The sequence below is a fragment of the Pongo abelii genome, chromosome 23 (assembly GCF_028885655.2).
Source record: "Pongo abelii isolate AG06213 chromosome 23, NHGRI_mPonAbe1-v2.0_pri, whole genome shotgun sequence".
Classification (NCBI taxonomy): Eukaryota; Metazoa; Chordata; class Mammalia; order Primates; family Hominidae; genus Pongo; species Pongo abelii.
Genome location: NC_085929.1, coordinates 48,121,679 through 48,138,429, shown reverse-complemented (window position 1 = coordinate 48,138,429; position 16,751 = coordinate 48,121,679). Strand labels below are relative to the sequence as shown.

The window sequence follows — 16,751 nt, the reverse complement described above, 5'->3', positions numbered from 1 at the left end:
CTTTTTCGTATTTTCTCATTTTCACCATGTGACATTATAAGAATGTGGAAGCTAAGGCTCAAAAATGCCTCATACACTGCCCAAAGTCACTTGTATATATGATGGCACTAAGACGTAAATTTGCTAAATCAGCCTTGTGAGCTTCCAAAGCCCTAACCAATTCCACTGGAACATGGTATTTCTTCTCTCCTTGGGTGGGGGGCTCCACAGGCCGAGAAGGCATCATTCATTTACAGAGAAATATCACTCTGTTGCTGTTTATCACAGACCTCGGGTGATTTGTCTAACATTCACATACCTGCCTGGCTCTGGTAGGTATTTGACCTCTGAACTCTCATTCTCTCCATCTTGGAAGTAGGAGGCAAAGGAGCGTAGGCTTGGGCATAGTGTGCACAGCAAAGCCAGCCTGGAGCTCACTCCAGGGCCGCTCTTCACTAGCTCCAGCATCCAGGGTTGGATACCAAGGGCTCAGTGGGGATACTCCTTGCCCTCCTATTGCAAGTGACTGGCTGTGACTAGTGTGATTTCAATCTACCTTGGTAGGTTAACCCCCTATAGAATCCAGTTTCCAAACTTGCTCCATTTAAGGGGAATGGTCCAATTTCTCAACAATTTCTAAGCATCTAATGGGAGAATTATCTTCCCCTCTTGCCCAGACACATAAGGAAATACAAAAAAATACAGTATCTCCTTTCAAACAGAAACAAAAGCAATAACAGGTTAAAAAAAAAAAAAAAACCTATAAAGCTTAGAGCCAAGAATCCAAAGCTGAAAGGAGTAATTTGGCCCCTCCTACACTCTCTTCCTCATGAGGTGCTGCTCATTCTAGTCCTGAAGGACACAGGACCTGCAAACCCTTACTCACATCCTCAGAGGAGACCAACAATTCCAGATGCTCTCCTTCCTTCCCTCAGGCTAATTCTTCAAAAGCAGTGGCAGCAGAATGAGCAGGAAAGGGACAGGGAGGACAGAGCAGGGATGTAGAAGAAGAAAAGGTAAAAGACACTCCTGTCCTCTTCCCCTTCTTTAAATACTAGGACATTTTCTCATCTTCTTGAATTTCCTACAGCTCCCCTGAAACACAAGAGGAGTAACTCTTCATTTCACTTATTCTGGAACCCTAATTCTCAGGGTGACAGAAAATGGGTATATTTTTGCATGACTTAATGTTGCATTAAGAGGAATGCAATGAGACGGAATTGCTGTTTACTCACGAAGCAAATGGCCCCAGAACTAAGTGTTACCTTCTTATTGCTTCAGAAATCTGATTTTTACACCTTAACATGACACATTTAAAGGAAAACAGGCTAGAGGACAGAGGATAAGGATAATATAATCCTGCTAGGGCTTCTTACTCCCGAAATGCCTTCATTTGCCCTGACCCATCACACTCTTACCCTTCCCGCTGATACTTTTGTTTCCATTGTGGTGATGAGTGTTCCCAATGAAAGAGAAAATTAAGCTAAGTGATGGCCAGTGAGTTTTGGATGCAAGGCACACACACCTTTCTCCTTCACACAAAAGAACAGTGTATAGTACAAACTTAGGGCTCTTTATTCAGGCAGTAAAGTAAGGAACAGCAAAGTGGGAGGGCTACACCATCACCATGGCAACAGAAAGCCTCAAAAACATAAAGTCCCTCAACTTATGTCGGGTAGACTCTTCCTAGCTCAGGAGAAACACATTTTAACTGGCTGAGGACAAGGCCAGGCAGCCTGGCCACACTGCAGAAGGGCAGCTGGACGCGCGGCCTCTGGTCAGTCCTGGAAGTGCTTGGTGAGGGCTTCCAGCAGCTCCTGCTTCTTCAGCCCACTCTTCAGCCCATAAGCCCGGCAGGCCTCTTTCAGCATGGGCACAGTGAACTTGCCCAGTGTGCCCTTGCTGATGTGGGTCTTCAGCTCCTCTTCTGAATACTCCACCTTGGGCCTTTTGCTTCCAGAACCTTCATTATCTGGGGGGAAAGGTCAGGAGGGAGTGACTAGAAATGCTACAAGTGGCATCCCAGCTACATGGCATGGGGGCCCTCATATAATCTGGGCTGCAATTAACCATAAAGCTGTGATGCCAGCCTAGAACACCATGGGGAAGACTTATCTCGATAAGGCAGCTTCATTTAAAGTGCAAAATAAAACACCGATCACACCTAGGAGGAAATTACTAGTAGTGTGAATGCCATCAGTTTACCCAAAACTGTTGCTCACTCTGGGTAAGTCATTCCTTCCTTCAAAAATCTTTTACAGGTTCATGACCAGCCTTGGTAATACAGTGAGACCCTGGCTCTAAAGTAATAAAATCAACTGGCCATGGTGGTGTGCACCTGCAGTCTCAGCTACTCAGGAGGCTGAGGCTGGAGGACCACTCGAGCCCAGGAGGTTGAAGCTACAGTGAGCCAGTGAGCTGTGATTGAGCCACTGGACTCCAGCCTGGGTGACAGAGCAAGACTGTCTAAAAACAAAAAAAGGATATAACTTCTGTATCATTTTTGAGATGGAGTCTCACTCTATCACCGAGGCTGGAGTGCAATGGTGTGGTCTCGGCTCACTGCAACCTCCGCCTCCCAGGTTCAAGGGATTCTCCTGCCTCAGCCTCCCAGGTAGTTGGGACTATAGGCGCCCACTACCACATCTGGCTAATTTTCGTATTTTTAGTAGAGAAGAGGTTTCATTGTGTTGGCCAGGTTGGTCTTGAACTCCTGACCTCGTGATCCGCCCACCTCAGCCTCCCAAAGTGCTGGGATTACAGGCGTGAGCCACCGCACCTGGCCAACTTCTGTATCATTTTTAATAGAAATTAAAAAAATTAAGTCCTGGAAGGCTGAGAGTGCAAGAAAACATTCACACACCTTCTTGGATAGAGGGTAAATCACTGTTTTGGAAGCAATTCACTGCAAGAATGTATCCTGTGGATCTATTCACACAAGAACACGATGGAAATGCATGTTCACTGCAGCATATCCACCCGTCAATACAGGTCTGGTTAAATAACCTGGTGTATCTATCCAATGAACTACTCTGCAGCCTCATTTCATTTTTAATTTTTGTGGGTACATACTAGGTATATATATTTGTGGGGTACACGAGGTATTTTGATACAGGCATGCAATGTGAAATAATCACATCAGCATAAATGGGGTATCCATCCCTTCAAGCATTTATCTTTTGCGTTACAAACATTCCAATTGTATTCCTTTAGTTATTTTTAAATGTACAATTATATTACTGACTATAGTCACTCTGTTGTATTATCAAATAGATCTTAATAATTCTATTTTTTTTGTACCCATTAACCATCCCCATCAACCCCCCGATGCTTCACTACCATTCTCAGCCTCTGGTAACCATCCTTCTATGCTCTCTCTCCATGAGCTCAATTGTTTTGATTTTTAGATTCCACAAGTGAGAACATGTAAATGTCTGTCTTTCTGAGCCTGGCTTACTTCACTTAACATATTATTGCAAATGACACGATCTCATTCTTTTTTATGGCTGAATAGTACTCCATTGTGTACGTGTACCACATTTTCTTTACCCAGGCATCTGTTGATGGACACAAGTTGCTTCCAAATCTTGGCTATTGTGAATGGTGCTGCAATAAACATGGGAGTGCACGTATCTCTTTGATATACTGATCTCCTTTCTTTTGGGTATGTACTGACTGGATCATATAGTAGCTCTAGTTTTCACTTTTTGAGGAAACTCCAAACTATTCTCTATAATAGTGGCTGTATAAATTTACATTCCCACCAACAGTGTATGAGGGTTCCCTTTTCTCCACATCCTTGCCAGCATTTGTTATTGTCTGTTTTTTGGATAAAAGCCATTTTAACTAGACTGTGAATAGATATTTCTCAAAGGATATTGCTCACTGTGATAAGACCATCATAAAAGCAATTTTTAAAAATAGCCCACATGTCCACATTCAGCTCCTCACCGTGTTTTCTCTTGGTAACTTTCCCTTCAGGATTGTAATCTGGTGGGTAAACAAGCTCCTTAAACTCATCCACCAAGGAGCCCAGTCTTTTATTCATTGCTTCAACCTTGGGCACTAGAAAATCAAAACACAGAAGAGTGGCCTGGTGAGTCACGAGCCCCAGCTTGCTATCCACTTCCAACTCTCTGAGAACCAGAAGAGAGAGCACCTAACTGCTGAGGTGGGAGGGGTCTAGGGAAAGGTCTTTCCAGCATTTACCAAGTACCTTCCAACACCTGCATTTACTGTAATCACACATACTACCGCCAGGCACTGTTGTAAATGCTTTAAACTTACTCTGTTTACTCCTTCTAACAACCTATAGGATAGGTAAATTTGTCCCCAGTTTTTTTTTTTTTTTGAGATGGAGTCTTGCTCTGTTGCCAGGCTGGAGTGCAGTGGCGCAATCTTGGCTCACTGCAACCTCCGACTCCCTGGTTCAAGCGATTCTCCTGCCTCAGCCTCTTGATTTGTCCCCAGTTTTACAGAGGAGAAAAGGAGAGAGATTACATGACTTTCCCGACGGGGAGTGGTACAGTAGAGATACTAAGCTAGATTCTGGGAATTCAAACAAGTGCTCATGCCTGCGGTGAGCTTACAGCCCAGTGAGAGTGAGGAGGTGGATAAAAACGATGCAGTGGAGTTGGGCAACACCATGCAAGAAGCGACTGTACAGGCACACTGGAACACAGGAGGGGTGGTGGAAGATAAGAAGCAGAAGGCATTGGGTGAGAAACAGCAGGTGACATATAGCTGGAAAGTAGGGTGTTAAGGGGGACAGGGCCAGTAGAGAGGTGGGAAAGATGGGCATGGTGAGGTCGTGGAAGCTTGGATGCCTGCCAAGGAATTAGGCCTTATCCAAAGAACCCCCTGATAGCTGCATGGAGGGTGAACTGAAAGAGGGTAAGATAGACAGGTGAAGTGGGGTGTGGGTGGGAGGACCTATAAACATGAGAAGTGACAGAACTGGCAGGACTTACTGATAGAATAGGATTTATTATTTAACTGAAATTACAGAGCTGGAAACCAGAACGTAAGAATAGGAGTGGGATGGGGAGATGACTGGCTGAAATAGGGGAGCAAATACGACAGGAAAAGGCAACTTTGGAGGAAAGATCATACTTTTGTTTCCTTTTTTGTTAGCTTACAACTATATTGTTAAATCAAGCTTCTGACATGAGCTGTGTCACATCAAGGGCAAGGGTGATGAGATGGGCAGCTCACGTGCCCATATTTGCCAAGCATGGAGGGGAGCTCTTGCTGGTTTACCTAGATGGCACAATGCTGGAGCCAAACTGTGCTCCTGCTGCATCAGAAGCCCCCTGCTCCACATCATGGGAATCTCTGCAAGAGCACTGGCTCCCAATCTGGGAATCATCTGTAGTTTTAAAAGTACCGAGAAGCTGGGTACAGTGGCTCATGCCTGTAATCCCAGCACTTTGGGAGGCTGAGGCAGATGGATCACCTAAGGTCAGGAGTTAAAGATGAGTCTGGCCAATATGGTGAACCCCATCTCTACTAAAAAATATAAAAATTAGCCAGGCATGGTGGCGGGCGCCTGTAATCCCAGCTACTCGGGAGGCTGAGGCAGGAGAATTGCTTGAGCCTGGGAGGTGAAGGTTTCAGTGAGCCGAGATCCCGCCACTGCACTTCAGTCTGGGTGACAAGAGCGAGAACCTGTCTCAAATAAATGAATGAATGAATGAATGTACTGAGGTCCAGCCGATGCTCAGTACTAAAAATAAAAATAAAAGCACTGAGCACAGTGGCTTATGCCTGTAATCCCAGCACTTTGGGAGGCCGAGACAGGTGGATCACTTGAGGTCAGGAGTTTGACACCAGCCTGGCCAACATGGTGAAACCCAATCACTAATAAAAACACAAAATAGGCCGTGCGCGGTGCCTCCTGCTTGTAATCCCAGCACTTTGGGAGGCCAAGGCGGGCAGATCACGAGGTCAGGAGATTGAGATCATCCTAACTCAGTGAAACCCTGTCTCTACTAAAAATACAAAAAAATTAGCCAGGCTTGGTGGCGGGCACCTGTAGTCCCAGCTACTCAGGAGGCTAAGGCAGGAGAATGGCGTGAACCCAGGAGGCGGAGCCTGCAGTGAGCCGAGATCACGCCACTGCACTCCAGCCTGGGTGACAGAGTGAGACTCCGTCTCAAAAAAAAAAACAAAAACAAAAACAAACAAAAAAACAAAAAAAACCCCACATGCTTCTGGGCACCAACCCGAGCATTAGATTCAATCAGCTTGGGAGAGGGCTCAAGAATTTGCATTTCTCACAAATGTCCTGGTGACATTGAGGCTGCCAGTCCAGGGACCACGCTTTGAGAACTTCAGTGTAACCTGCTGAGGGCAGCTGGGGAGAAGTGGAATGCGAGAGGAAGGCGGGGCTCAGAGTCACTCAGAGCAGCCCTGTGGAAGAAGGGAAGCAGGTCCAGGAAAGCAGTCAGAGGGTTTCCACCGGCACAGGATGAAAACCCTGGTGGTACAGTGTCACAAAGCTAAGAAGAGAGTGGGAAAACAACTTCTAGTCTTCAATAAATACTTATTTAAAAAAAGCATATATTGGTGTTAGAGGGAAATATACAGGCATTTGATTAGAAAAGAGTGAGGGATGTAAAAGAGGAAAGAGTCAAAGGTTCAGATGTTTGAGCAGAAGGATATCCAGGTCCTACAGTAGACGCTGACCAGGTAGCTGGAGGTTCCCAGCCAAGAGTTTAGAAGAAAGGACAGGGCTGCAGACGTGTAGGCCTGGGGGTCATGGCCATGAGGTGATAACTGAGGTTCCGGGAGTGGATAAGAAAACAAGAAGGCAGAGAAGAGAGGGATGAGGATAGCGATCTGGGTCATTTAGGTTACAAGAAATATTAGGACAGGCTGGGCGCAGTCGCTCACGCCTGTAATCCCAGCACTTTGGGAGGCCGAGGCGGGCGGATCACGAGGTCAGGAGATCGAGACCATCCTGGCTAACACGGTGAAACCCCTCTCTACTAAAAATACAAAAAAATTAGCCGGGCGTGGTGGCAGGCGCCTGTAGTCCCAGCTACTCAGGAGGCTGAGGCAGGAGGATGGCGTGAACCCGGGAGGCGGAGCTTGCAGTGAGTGGAGATTGCACCACTGCACTCCAGCCTAGGTGACAGAGCGAGATTCCATCTCAAAAAAAAAAAAAAAAAATTAGTTGGGTGCGGTGGCAGGTGCCTGTAATCCCAGCTACTCAGGAGGCTGAGACAGGAGAATTGCTTGAACCCAGGAGGCAGAGGTTGCAGTGAGCTGAGATCACACCACTGCACTGCAGCCTGGAAAACACAGCAAGACTCCATCTCAAAAAAAAAAAAAAAAAAAAAAAAAAATTAGGGCAGCCAACCCAACTGTTTTGCAAATAGAGGTAGGAAGAGAAAACAGGACTTTCCATGAAATTATAGGGCTGGATGCCAGAACGTAAGGAGTTGAGACCCTGGGAATGGAATAGCCGGGGTCTATTTAGTGGACTAAAGACAACGGCTGTGTTCTGAGCACTTACTGAGTGTCAGGGCCTACATTTTGTTAACACCTTGTAAGAACAATATCATTATCCATATTTTACCAAAAAGGAAACCAAGTCTCAGAGGGATTAAGTTAATATCCCCAAAGCTACTCAATTTAGTAAGTAGCAGAGCTGAGATTCAAATAGACATCTGTCACCTCCAAAGCCTGTGTCCTAAACTACCTTGCTAGGCACTAGGCCACCGACTTCCGAATTTGCCTAAGGCCTGAAAGGAGGAAATGGGCTGTTTAGCTCAAAACGTTTCTCTTTCGCTAGACACAGCTAAGCAGGCACCACAGTAACAATGGTCCAATAACTCTTCTGCTTTTAACACTGGGGCTATTTTGTCTAAAATAAAAGAGATCATTCTGAGACCAGCCGGGCCATCATGGCGAAATCCTGTCTCTACTAAAAATACAAAAATTAGCCGGGCGGGGACCAACTGCTCGGGAGACTGAGGCACAAGAATAACTTGAACCCAGGAGGCAGACGTAAGCCACTACGCCCAGCCGCGAGTCGCTGGATTCAAACCCAAATTCACCACTCCACCACTTATTTCCTCTTATATTTTGTTTTTTTGTTGTTGTTTTTTGAGACAGCGTCTCGCTCTGTCACCAGGCTGGAGTACAGTGGTGCAATCTCGGCTCACTGCAGCCTCTGCCTCCTGGGTTCAACCGATCCTCCTGCCTCAGCCTCCCGAGGAGCTGGGACTACAGGCACACGCCACCACACCCAGCTAATCTTTTGTATTTTTAGTAGAGACAGAGTTTCACCATGTTGGCCAGGATGGTCTCAATCTCTTGACCTCGTGATCCACCCGCCTCGGCCTCCCAAAGTGCTGGGATTACAGGCATGAGCCACCGTTCCCAGCCTCTTATATTATTTTTTAACTTTCACCAGCATGTAGTCACAGGGTGGCCTAGTGCAGACGCAGGTCTTAGGAGCCTGGCACTCTCCTCCTCTCACTATGGAACCAGCCAAATCTGTTCCCTGGCTATTTAAGCTGGTCTAGAAAAGCTTCCAAACAGAGGGGGTCTGGGCAATGAGGTTAAGTGTTTAGAGAGGACTGGGAAATGCACCCAAATTACTGGTTCAGAGTGGAACCAGTAAGAAAGCCTCCCATGAAAAGAACTACTCGATTGAACCTCCTTACATGTCAGGTCCACTGCTTGTTCTGGCTCCATCAAATCCAAGGCCAAGGCCTCCAGGTTCCTGAAGTGCTGCTGCAGCACGGGGTTCTCAAAGCTGTCACTTCTGTTAAAACAATAATGTAACTCAATTGAAACATGACAATTTAAACACTGAAAAAATAAAAATAAATAAAACCACCTGAGATACTACAGGTCCGGGGTGAGCTGAGAAAAACACCCCAAGTAAAACAGTGGAGGTCAGGTGCAGTAGCTCATGCCTCTAATCCCAGCACTTTGGTAGGCCAAGGTAGGCAGAATGCTTGAGTCTAGCAGTTCGAGACCAGCTTGGACAACATGGTGAGACCCTGTCTCTACAAAAAATTTAAAAATCAGCCAGGCATGTTGATGCACGCCTGTGGTCCCAGCTACTCGGGAGGCATAGGTAGGAAGACTGCTTAAGTCCAGGAGATCGAGGCTGCAATGAGCCATGGTCGTGCCACTGTACTCCAGCCTGGATGGCAGACCGAGACTTTGTCTCAAGGCAACTTAAAAAGTAAACCAGCCTGGGCACCCTGGCTCACGCCTGTAATCCAGCACTTTGAGAAGCTGAGGCAGGCGGATGGCTTGAGCTCAGGATTTCCAGACCAGCCTGGGCAACATGGTGAAACTCCGTCCCTACAAAAAATACAAAAATTAGCCAGGTGTGGTGGTGCAAGGCTACAGTCCCAGCTACTCGGGAGTCTGAGGTGGGAGAATCACCTGAGCCCAGGGAGGTCAAGGCTGCAGTGAGCTAGGATAACACCACTGCACTCAAACCTGGGTGACAAGAGACCCTGTCTCAAAATAATAATAATTAAAATAAAATTTTTTTTAAAATGACATGTGAAAAAAATTACGTTTAGTGTCCCATTATGCAGGCTCTGAGAGTTGGTCTATTATATATGTGAGAGGAAATGACTTGAATTACTTAATCATTCTTTTAAGCCTGTAACAATTTACACTAGATTTATTTACTTTTGCTCATTGTGGAATAACAAACACAATCAAGGAGAAGGGCGAATAAGAATCCCGCTATTTTTTCGAATTTGTTCAACCAACTAATCTGGCTAAGCACAGCACAACAGAGCAACCACAAAATCCCAGAGTCTCCAATATAATAAAAGCTTCCATTCTCTATATGGCTTTCAAAAAACTATTAATAACAAGTAGTAATCTGTCAGTTTGCTGAAAAGAGTAGTGTCATTCTCTTGGCCTATGCCCAAGCTAAGTTTCTAATAAGACTTTCAACTCAGGAGGCAGTTCCAGAAGGCCTGAGATTGACTCACCTGTATGTGAAGCGAAGCTTCTCAACGATAGCCTTCATCTTGTCCACCTGCTCTGGAGTTGCCATGATTTTTTCAGTAAAGGGCATCTTCCTTTTATCATCAGCAAAGGGTAAAAAGACCAGCTGGAAGCCTGAAGAAGGGAGATAAATTTTCTTTGACTTCAAGTGTTGCAGTCACTTGTTTCTCAGCTCCAAATTCTTCCTTCTATGTCCTGTGGTGCTGGGGCCGGGGCCCTATAGGCCCCATTTCTTGAACTTCACCAGCTGTTTTTTGTTATCATCTGCCTAACAGACTCCCTCTGCAGTTTCCAGAAGACTGCAAGAGAGGAGGGGTGCCCCTTCCTGTATACAGTAGATCCCTTATACCTGGGGAATATGTGTGAAGAACCCGGGAGGATACCTGAAACCTCGGACAGCACCAAACCTGACTGCCGTCAACTGAAACATCTTTCCGTCCATGTCGTACATTCATAAATTTAATATTTAATGTTTTTTTCCATCTTTTTTTTTTTGAGATGGAGTTTCACTCTTGTCGCCCAGGCTGGAGTACAGTGGCGCAATCTCGGCTTGCTGCAACCTCCGCCTCCTAGGTTCAAGCAGTTCTCCTGCCTCAGCCTCCTGAATAGCTGGGATTACAGGTGGCACCATGCCCAGCTAATTTTTGTACTTTTGGTAAAGACACGGTTTCGCCATGTTGGCCAGGCTGGTCTCAAACTCCTGACCCTCAGGGGATCCGCCCACCTCGGCCTCCCAAAGTGCTGGGATTACAGGCGTGAGGTACTGCGCCCAGCCTTCACCTTTTTTTTTTTTTTTTTTTGAGACTGGATCTTGCTATCACCCAGGCTGGAATGCAGTGGTGTGATCACAGCTTACTGTAGCCTCCTCTCAGGCTCAAGTAGCCTATCAAGTAGCCGGGACTACAAGTGAACGCCACCACACCTGGCTACTTTTTTGTATTTTTTTGCAGAGACAGAGTTTCACCATGTTGCTCAGGCTGGTCTCAAACTCCTGGGCTCAGGCGATCCACCTGCCTCAGCCTCCCAAAGTGCTAGGATTACAGGCATTAGCCACAGTGCCTGGCCTCCTTTTCTATTTTAACTAAGCACTTCTCATGTACTGTGGCAGTAACTTTTACAGTTTGAGGTGCAACAGCAAAACTAGCTTGGGCTGGACATGGTGGCTCACATCGGTAAGCACAGCACTCTGGGAGGCTGAAGCAGGAGGATCACTTGACCTCAGGAGTTGGAGACCAGCCTGGGCAACATAGTGAGACCTCGTCTCAATTTATGTAAAAAAAAGAAGGGGAAAAAAAAAAAACTAAGATGAATTTTTTTTTTTTTTTTTTTGACGGAGTCTCGCTCTGTCACCTAGGCTAGAGTGCAGTGGCGCAATCTCGGCTCACTGCAAGCTCTGCCTCCTGGGTTCACGCCATTCTCCTGCCTCAGCCTCCCGAGTAGCTGGGACTACAGACACCTGCCACCATGCCTGGCTAATTTTTTGTATTTTTAGTAGAGACAGGGTTTCACCGTGTTAGCCAGGATGGTCTCGATCGCCTGACCTCATGATCCGCGTGCCTCAGCCTCCCAAAGTGCTGGGATTACCGGCGTGAGCCACTGCGCTCAGCCTTTTTTTTGAGATGGAGTCTCGCTCTGTCACCCAGGCTGGAGTGCAGTGGCACAATCTCAGCTCACTAACTCTGCCTCCCAGGTTCACACCATTCTCCTGCCTCAGCCTCCAGAGTAGCTGGGACTACAGGCGCCTGCCACCACACCTGGCTAATTTTGTATTTTTAGTAGAGACGGTTTCACCGTGTTAGCCAGGATGGTCTCGATCTCCTGACCTCGTGATCCGCCCGCCTTGGCCTCCCAAAGTGCTGGGATTACAGGCGTGAGCCACCGCGCCCGGCCACCAAGATGAATTTCTTTTTCCTTCTTAACAATTTTATGGATAGAAGATTCCTTCTTACATGTATCTTAGCAACCTCAGCATTAAAAAAAAAAAAAAAAAAAAAACTAAAATGAATTTTTTCTTCTTAACAATTTTGTGGATAGAAGATTCCTTCTTACCATATATCTTAGCAACCTCAGCATATATTTTTTTCTTCCTTAAAGTCAAGAACTCTCACGTTTTCATTTAAAGGAAGCACTTTATGACTTTCTCTTTAGTATATCCAAATTGCCAGCACCACTACACTTGTGCTTTGGGGCCGTTATTAAATAAGGGTGACCTGAACACAAGCACCGCAATACTGATTACCTTGACAGTCAATCTGATAACCAAGACAGCTACTAAGTGACTAACTGGTGGGTAGCATTTACAGTATGGAAATGCTGAACAAACGGATGATTCCTGCCCCAGGAGGGATTGTGCTTTTAAGTTATTTCTAGAATTTTCCATTTAAAATTTTTGGACCATGGTTGACTATGGGTAACTGAAACTGCAGAAAGCAAAACTGTGGTTGTGGCCCTCCTGTATTTACTGTTCCTATCTGTATTGCCCCAGCAAAGACCCTTTACCTGGCGGCAGTTGGTTCCAGTCTCTAGCTTTTTTGATACATCCAGAGCTAGCCGGACAGTGCCTCCTCCCTGGAGGGCTAAGTCCCAGCTCCACGGAGGCCTCCTCTGAGCTTCACCCTCGCCCCTTTTTTCCTTACCCTCTACCACATGATAAATAAAAGGAAACAGGTAAGAGTTATCAGGCTGATTTTAGTTCAGTTACTGGCTGGTTCTGGAAGGACTAAAAAATCTACACCCTGTAACTAACTGCTGCTACCAGGTGAAAGCCTTTGCTGACAATGCTGACCACACTGAGCAAACAGGAAGAAGCAAATCCCTCACCTCTCCTCTGCCCTTTGGTCTCCCTCTAGCACCCACTATAGACACAGCCTGAGAGCCAGCTGTGAAAGACGAAATCAGGTTTGGATCATTTCAGCCTCAGCAGTGCAGAGCATAAAAGGGTGAATTTGGAGCTGAGATACGATAGCTTAGTAACTGAGCACTCCTGAGCATGCTGAGGATCAAAGTTAAAACTACAGTAACTCATCTCAAATGTAAAACCACCCCGAGGGAAAGGTGCTCCAGAATGCCCATCTTTGTAGCTAAGGAATATTAAATAGAAAGGTTAAATTACTTGCCCATGTTGACCAGCTAACAAGCAGCAGAGATGGGCCCAAAACAAAAGCAAGCAAGCTTCCAGACACATAAGCACAAGATAAAGTCAAATCTGACTTTAAAATCCATGGTCTTTCCACTATACCTCACTATCTTGGCAAACCCCATGGTTGGTTTGTATAGGAACTAAACCAAACATTAGACATTACAAGGGTGCCAAACAATGGCTTTGGAAAGAAAGGTGTTGGCAGTGAGATCCCAAGAACTTGTGTCAGCAATGTGCAAACAGTCCCCTAGGCAGACACTTCTCTATCCTAGCTGCAGATCAGCCTTGTATGGCTTGCACATGCTGTGCACCCCATCACCATATTTAGTGGCCTTACCTGGCTGTGCATTAAATTCACCCAAGAAAGCTTAAAAATAGACATTTTTAAGCCCCATTCCCAGAGACTATGATTCAGTAGGTCTGCATTAGGAGCCCATGGATGATTCCAAAGTATGGGCAAGGTTCAGAAGCCCTGGAAATATCTCTGCCACATACCTGGAGGAGTCACCTGAATTTTCTGGTCATCCAACTCTTCTTCCTGTGGCACCAAAGCCACAAAATAAGGAGGGATGTTTCTGCGGGGTGTGTATCTGCACAATGCTGCAACCTCCTTCTCCAGACACTTGATGAGCAGAGCACTGAACAGGGTTGAGCTCCCTAGAAAACAAAAAGCCCAGTGACCAGCCTCCTAAAAAGATTTCCTCCTTTCTTCTCTTTTAGCCCTACAGTTTCTCTTCCATTTTGTTTAAAGGGCTTATTTTAATGTTATTATTTATTTATTTGAGACAGGGTCTCGCTCTGTCACCCAGGATAGAGTGCAGTGCTGCAATCACAACTCATTGCAGCCTTGACCTCCCAAGCTTCCTGAATAGCTGGGACTACAGTCACACACCACCACACCCAGCTAGTTTTAAGATTTTTTTGTAGAGACAAGGTCTCTCTAAGTCACCCACGCTGGTCTCCAACTCCTAGGCTCAACTGATCCTCCAGCCTCAGCCTCCCAAAGTGATGGGATTACACACATGAGCCACCACACCAAGCCTTTAAAGGGCTTATAATATCTCAACAGGTGAGGGTTGGAGGATCCCACAGCTGAGGGGAAAATGGGGACAGCAGAGACACAGAAAGCAAAATTTAAAAAGCAATAAGAGGTTTAGAAGCCCCAAACATTCCACTTAAGAAAGTGAATTATGGCCGGGCATGGTGGCTCACGCCTGTAATCCCAGCACTTTGGGAGGCACAGGCAGGCAGATCACAAGGTCAGGAGTTTGAGACCAACCTGGCCAATACGGTAAAACACCGTTTCTACTAAAAATACAAAAATTAGCTGGTCATGGTAGCGTGCGCCTGTAGTCCCAGCTACTCGGGAGGCTGAGGTAGAAGAATCGCTTGAATTCAGGAGGCGGAGCTTGCAGTGAGCCGAGACCTTGCCACTGCACTCCAGCCTGAGCGACAGAGCGAGACTCTGTTTCAAAACAAACAAACAAACAGAAAGTGAATTATTGGCCAGGTGAGGTGGCTCACGCTTACAGTCCTAGCACTCTGGGAGGCCAAGACAGGTGGATTGCTTGAACCCAGGAGTTTGAGACCAGCCTGCCCAACATAGCAAAACCCTGTCCTACTAAAATTACAAAAGATTAGCTGGACATGGTGGTGTGGGCCTGTAGTCCCAGTTGCTCGAGAGGCTGAGGTAGGAGATCACCTGAGCCTGGGAGCTTGAGACTGCAGTGAGCCAAGATGGCGCCACTGGACTCCAGCCTGGGTGACAGAGTAAGACTCTGTTTCCAAAAAAAAAAAAAAGCAAATTATTAATGTCAATTCACTTTTACTGACACCAGGTTAATGACATGACTTCAGTTACTAATGAAAACCAATCAAGTCAAATCTGTGGTGTTCATGAGCCGTAGCACAAAGGAAGATAGGGTCTAGACTGCACAAATAAACACAACAGCAAGGTTCACATCCTCTTTAATTTCCAATACTAGAGAAAAAGCTGTGGACTTATTTTGGTTTTGTTTGCTTTTTGCTATCTGATGCTTCAAAAAATTACACGGGAAATTGTTTTTAAAAAGCTAAATTCCAGGCTGGACGTGGTGGCTCACACCTGTAATCTCAGCACTTTGGGAGGCCGAGGCAGGTGGATCACCTAAGCTCAGGAGTTCGAGACAAGCCTGGCCAACGTGGTGACACCCCATCTCTACTAAAAATACAGAATTTAGCCGGGCGTGGTGGCGTGCACCTGTAATCCCAGCTACTTGGGAGGCTCAGGCAGGAGACTCGCTTGAACCCAGGGTACGGAGATTGCCATGAGCCGAGATTGCGCCCCTTCACTCCAGCCTAGGCAACGACAACAACAAAATGAATAAAAATAAAAATATAAATATAAATAAGGCCAGGCGCAGTGGCTCACGCCTGTAATCTCAGCACTTTGGGAGGCCAAGGTGAGTGGATCACAAGGTCAGGAGTTCGAGACTAGACTGACCAAAATGGTGAAACCCTGTCTCTACTAAAAATACAAAAATTAGCTAGATGTGGTAGCAGGTGTCTGTAATCCCAGCTACTCCAGAGGCTGAGGAAGGAGAATCGTTTGAACCAGGGAGGTAGAGGTTGCAGTGAGCCGAGATTGCGCCATTGCACTCCAGCCTGGGTGACAGGGCGAGACACTGTCTCAAAAAAAAAAAAAAAAAAAAAATTAAAAAAAAAAAATATATATATATAAAGCTAAATTCCACAGTCCTCACCCAGGAGGCGGATATTGCAGTGAGCTGAAACTGCACCATTGCACTTCAGCCTGGGTGACAAGAGTAAAACTCCATCTCCAAAAAAAAAAAAATATATATATAAAGCTAAATTCCACGGTCCTCACCCAGGAGGCGGATATTGCAGTGAGCTGAAACTGCACACCATTGCACTTCAGCCTGGGTGACAAGAGTAAAACTCCATCTCCAAAAAAAAAAAAAAAAAAAAAGAAATGTTTAACTTTCTTCATTCCCACATTTCCAAAATTTGAGCTTGAAACACTTTTGTTTTTTTGAGACAGAGTCTCACTCTATGGCCCAGGCTGGAGTGCAGTGGTGTGATCTCAGCTCACTGCAATCTCTGTCTCCCAGGTTCCAGCAACTTTCGTGCGTCAGCCTCCCAGGTAGCTGGGATCACAGGCGCAAGCCACCAGGCCTGGCTAAATTTTCTATTTTTAGTAGAGACGAGGTTTCACCATGTTGGCCAGGCTCGTCCTGACCTCAGGTGACCCAACCGCCTCAGCCTCCCAAAGTGCTAGGATTACAGGCGTGAGCCACTGCACCGGGCAGAGCTTGAAACACTTTCAACATACTCTATTAACATCTCCTGTACAGTGTCCAAGCAGTGCCCATTTACAAAGCGGTGCTCCGTAAACTGCATTGTGTGTTAAGAGTCACTCATCCATGGTCCACGCTACTTACCAATCACCAGCGACTCCTCTGGGTACACGAACAGGGAGGGCCTCAGGTAATGGTGTTTCTTCAGCAGTACCAATGGCTTGAAACCCATGAGCATCAAACCTGGATCATCAAACCGTTTTAGCTCTTCTGTTTCCTCTTTCTCCAGTATAATCTGACGACTCCCATAGATCTGAAGAAGAACAAGGATCACATGGGAAGGC

General features: G+C 46.1%; 1 protein-coding gene across 1 annotated transcript in view; it reads right to left on the bottom strand.

Annotated features, from left to right (window-relative positions):
- Nucleotides 1-1,533: 1,533 nt before the first annotated feature.
- Nucleotides 1,534-16,751, bottom strand: part of XRCC6 (X-ray repair cross complementing 6) — a gene marked incomplete at its 5' end in the record, with an annotated part of 42,518 nt that continues 27,300 nt past the window's right edge. Inside the window, 6 exon segments of the mRNA NM_001133416.1 lie at nt 1,534-1,951; nt 3,931-4,044; nt 8,655-8,755; nt 9,957-10,086; nt 13,607-13,768; nt 16,552-16,720. Of these exon segments, the coding sequence (NP_001126888.1) occupies nt 1,758-1,951; nt 3,931-4,044; nt 8,655-8,755; nt 9,957-10,086; nt 13,607-13,768; nt 16,552-16,720 (870 nt within the window). The 3' untranslated portion in view covers nt 1,534-1,757.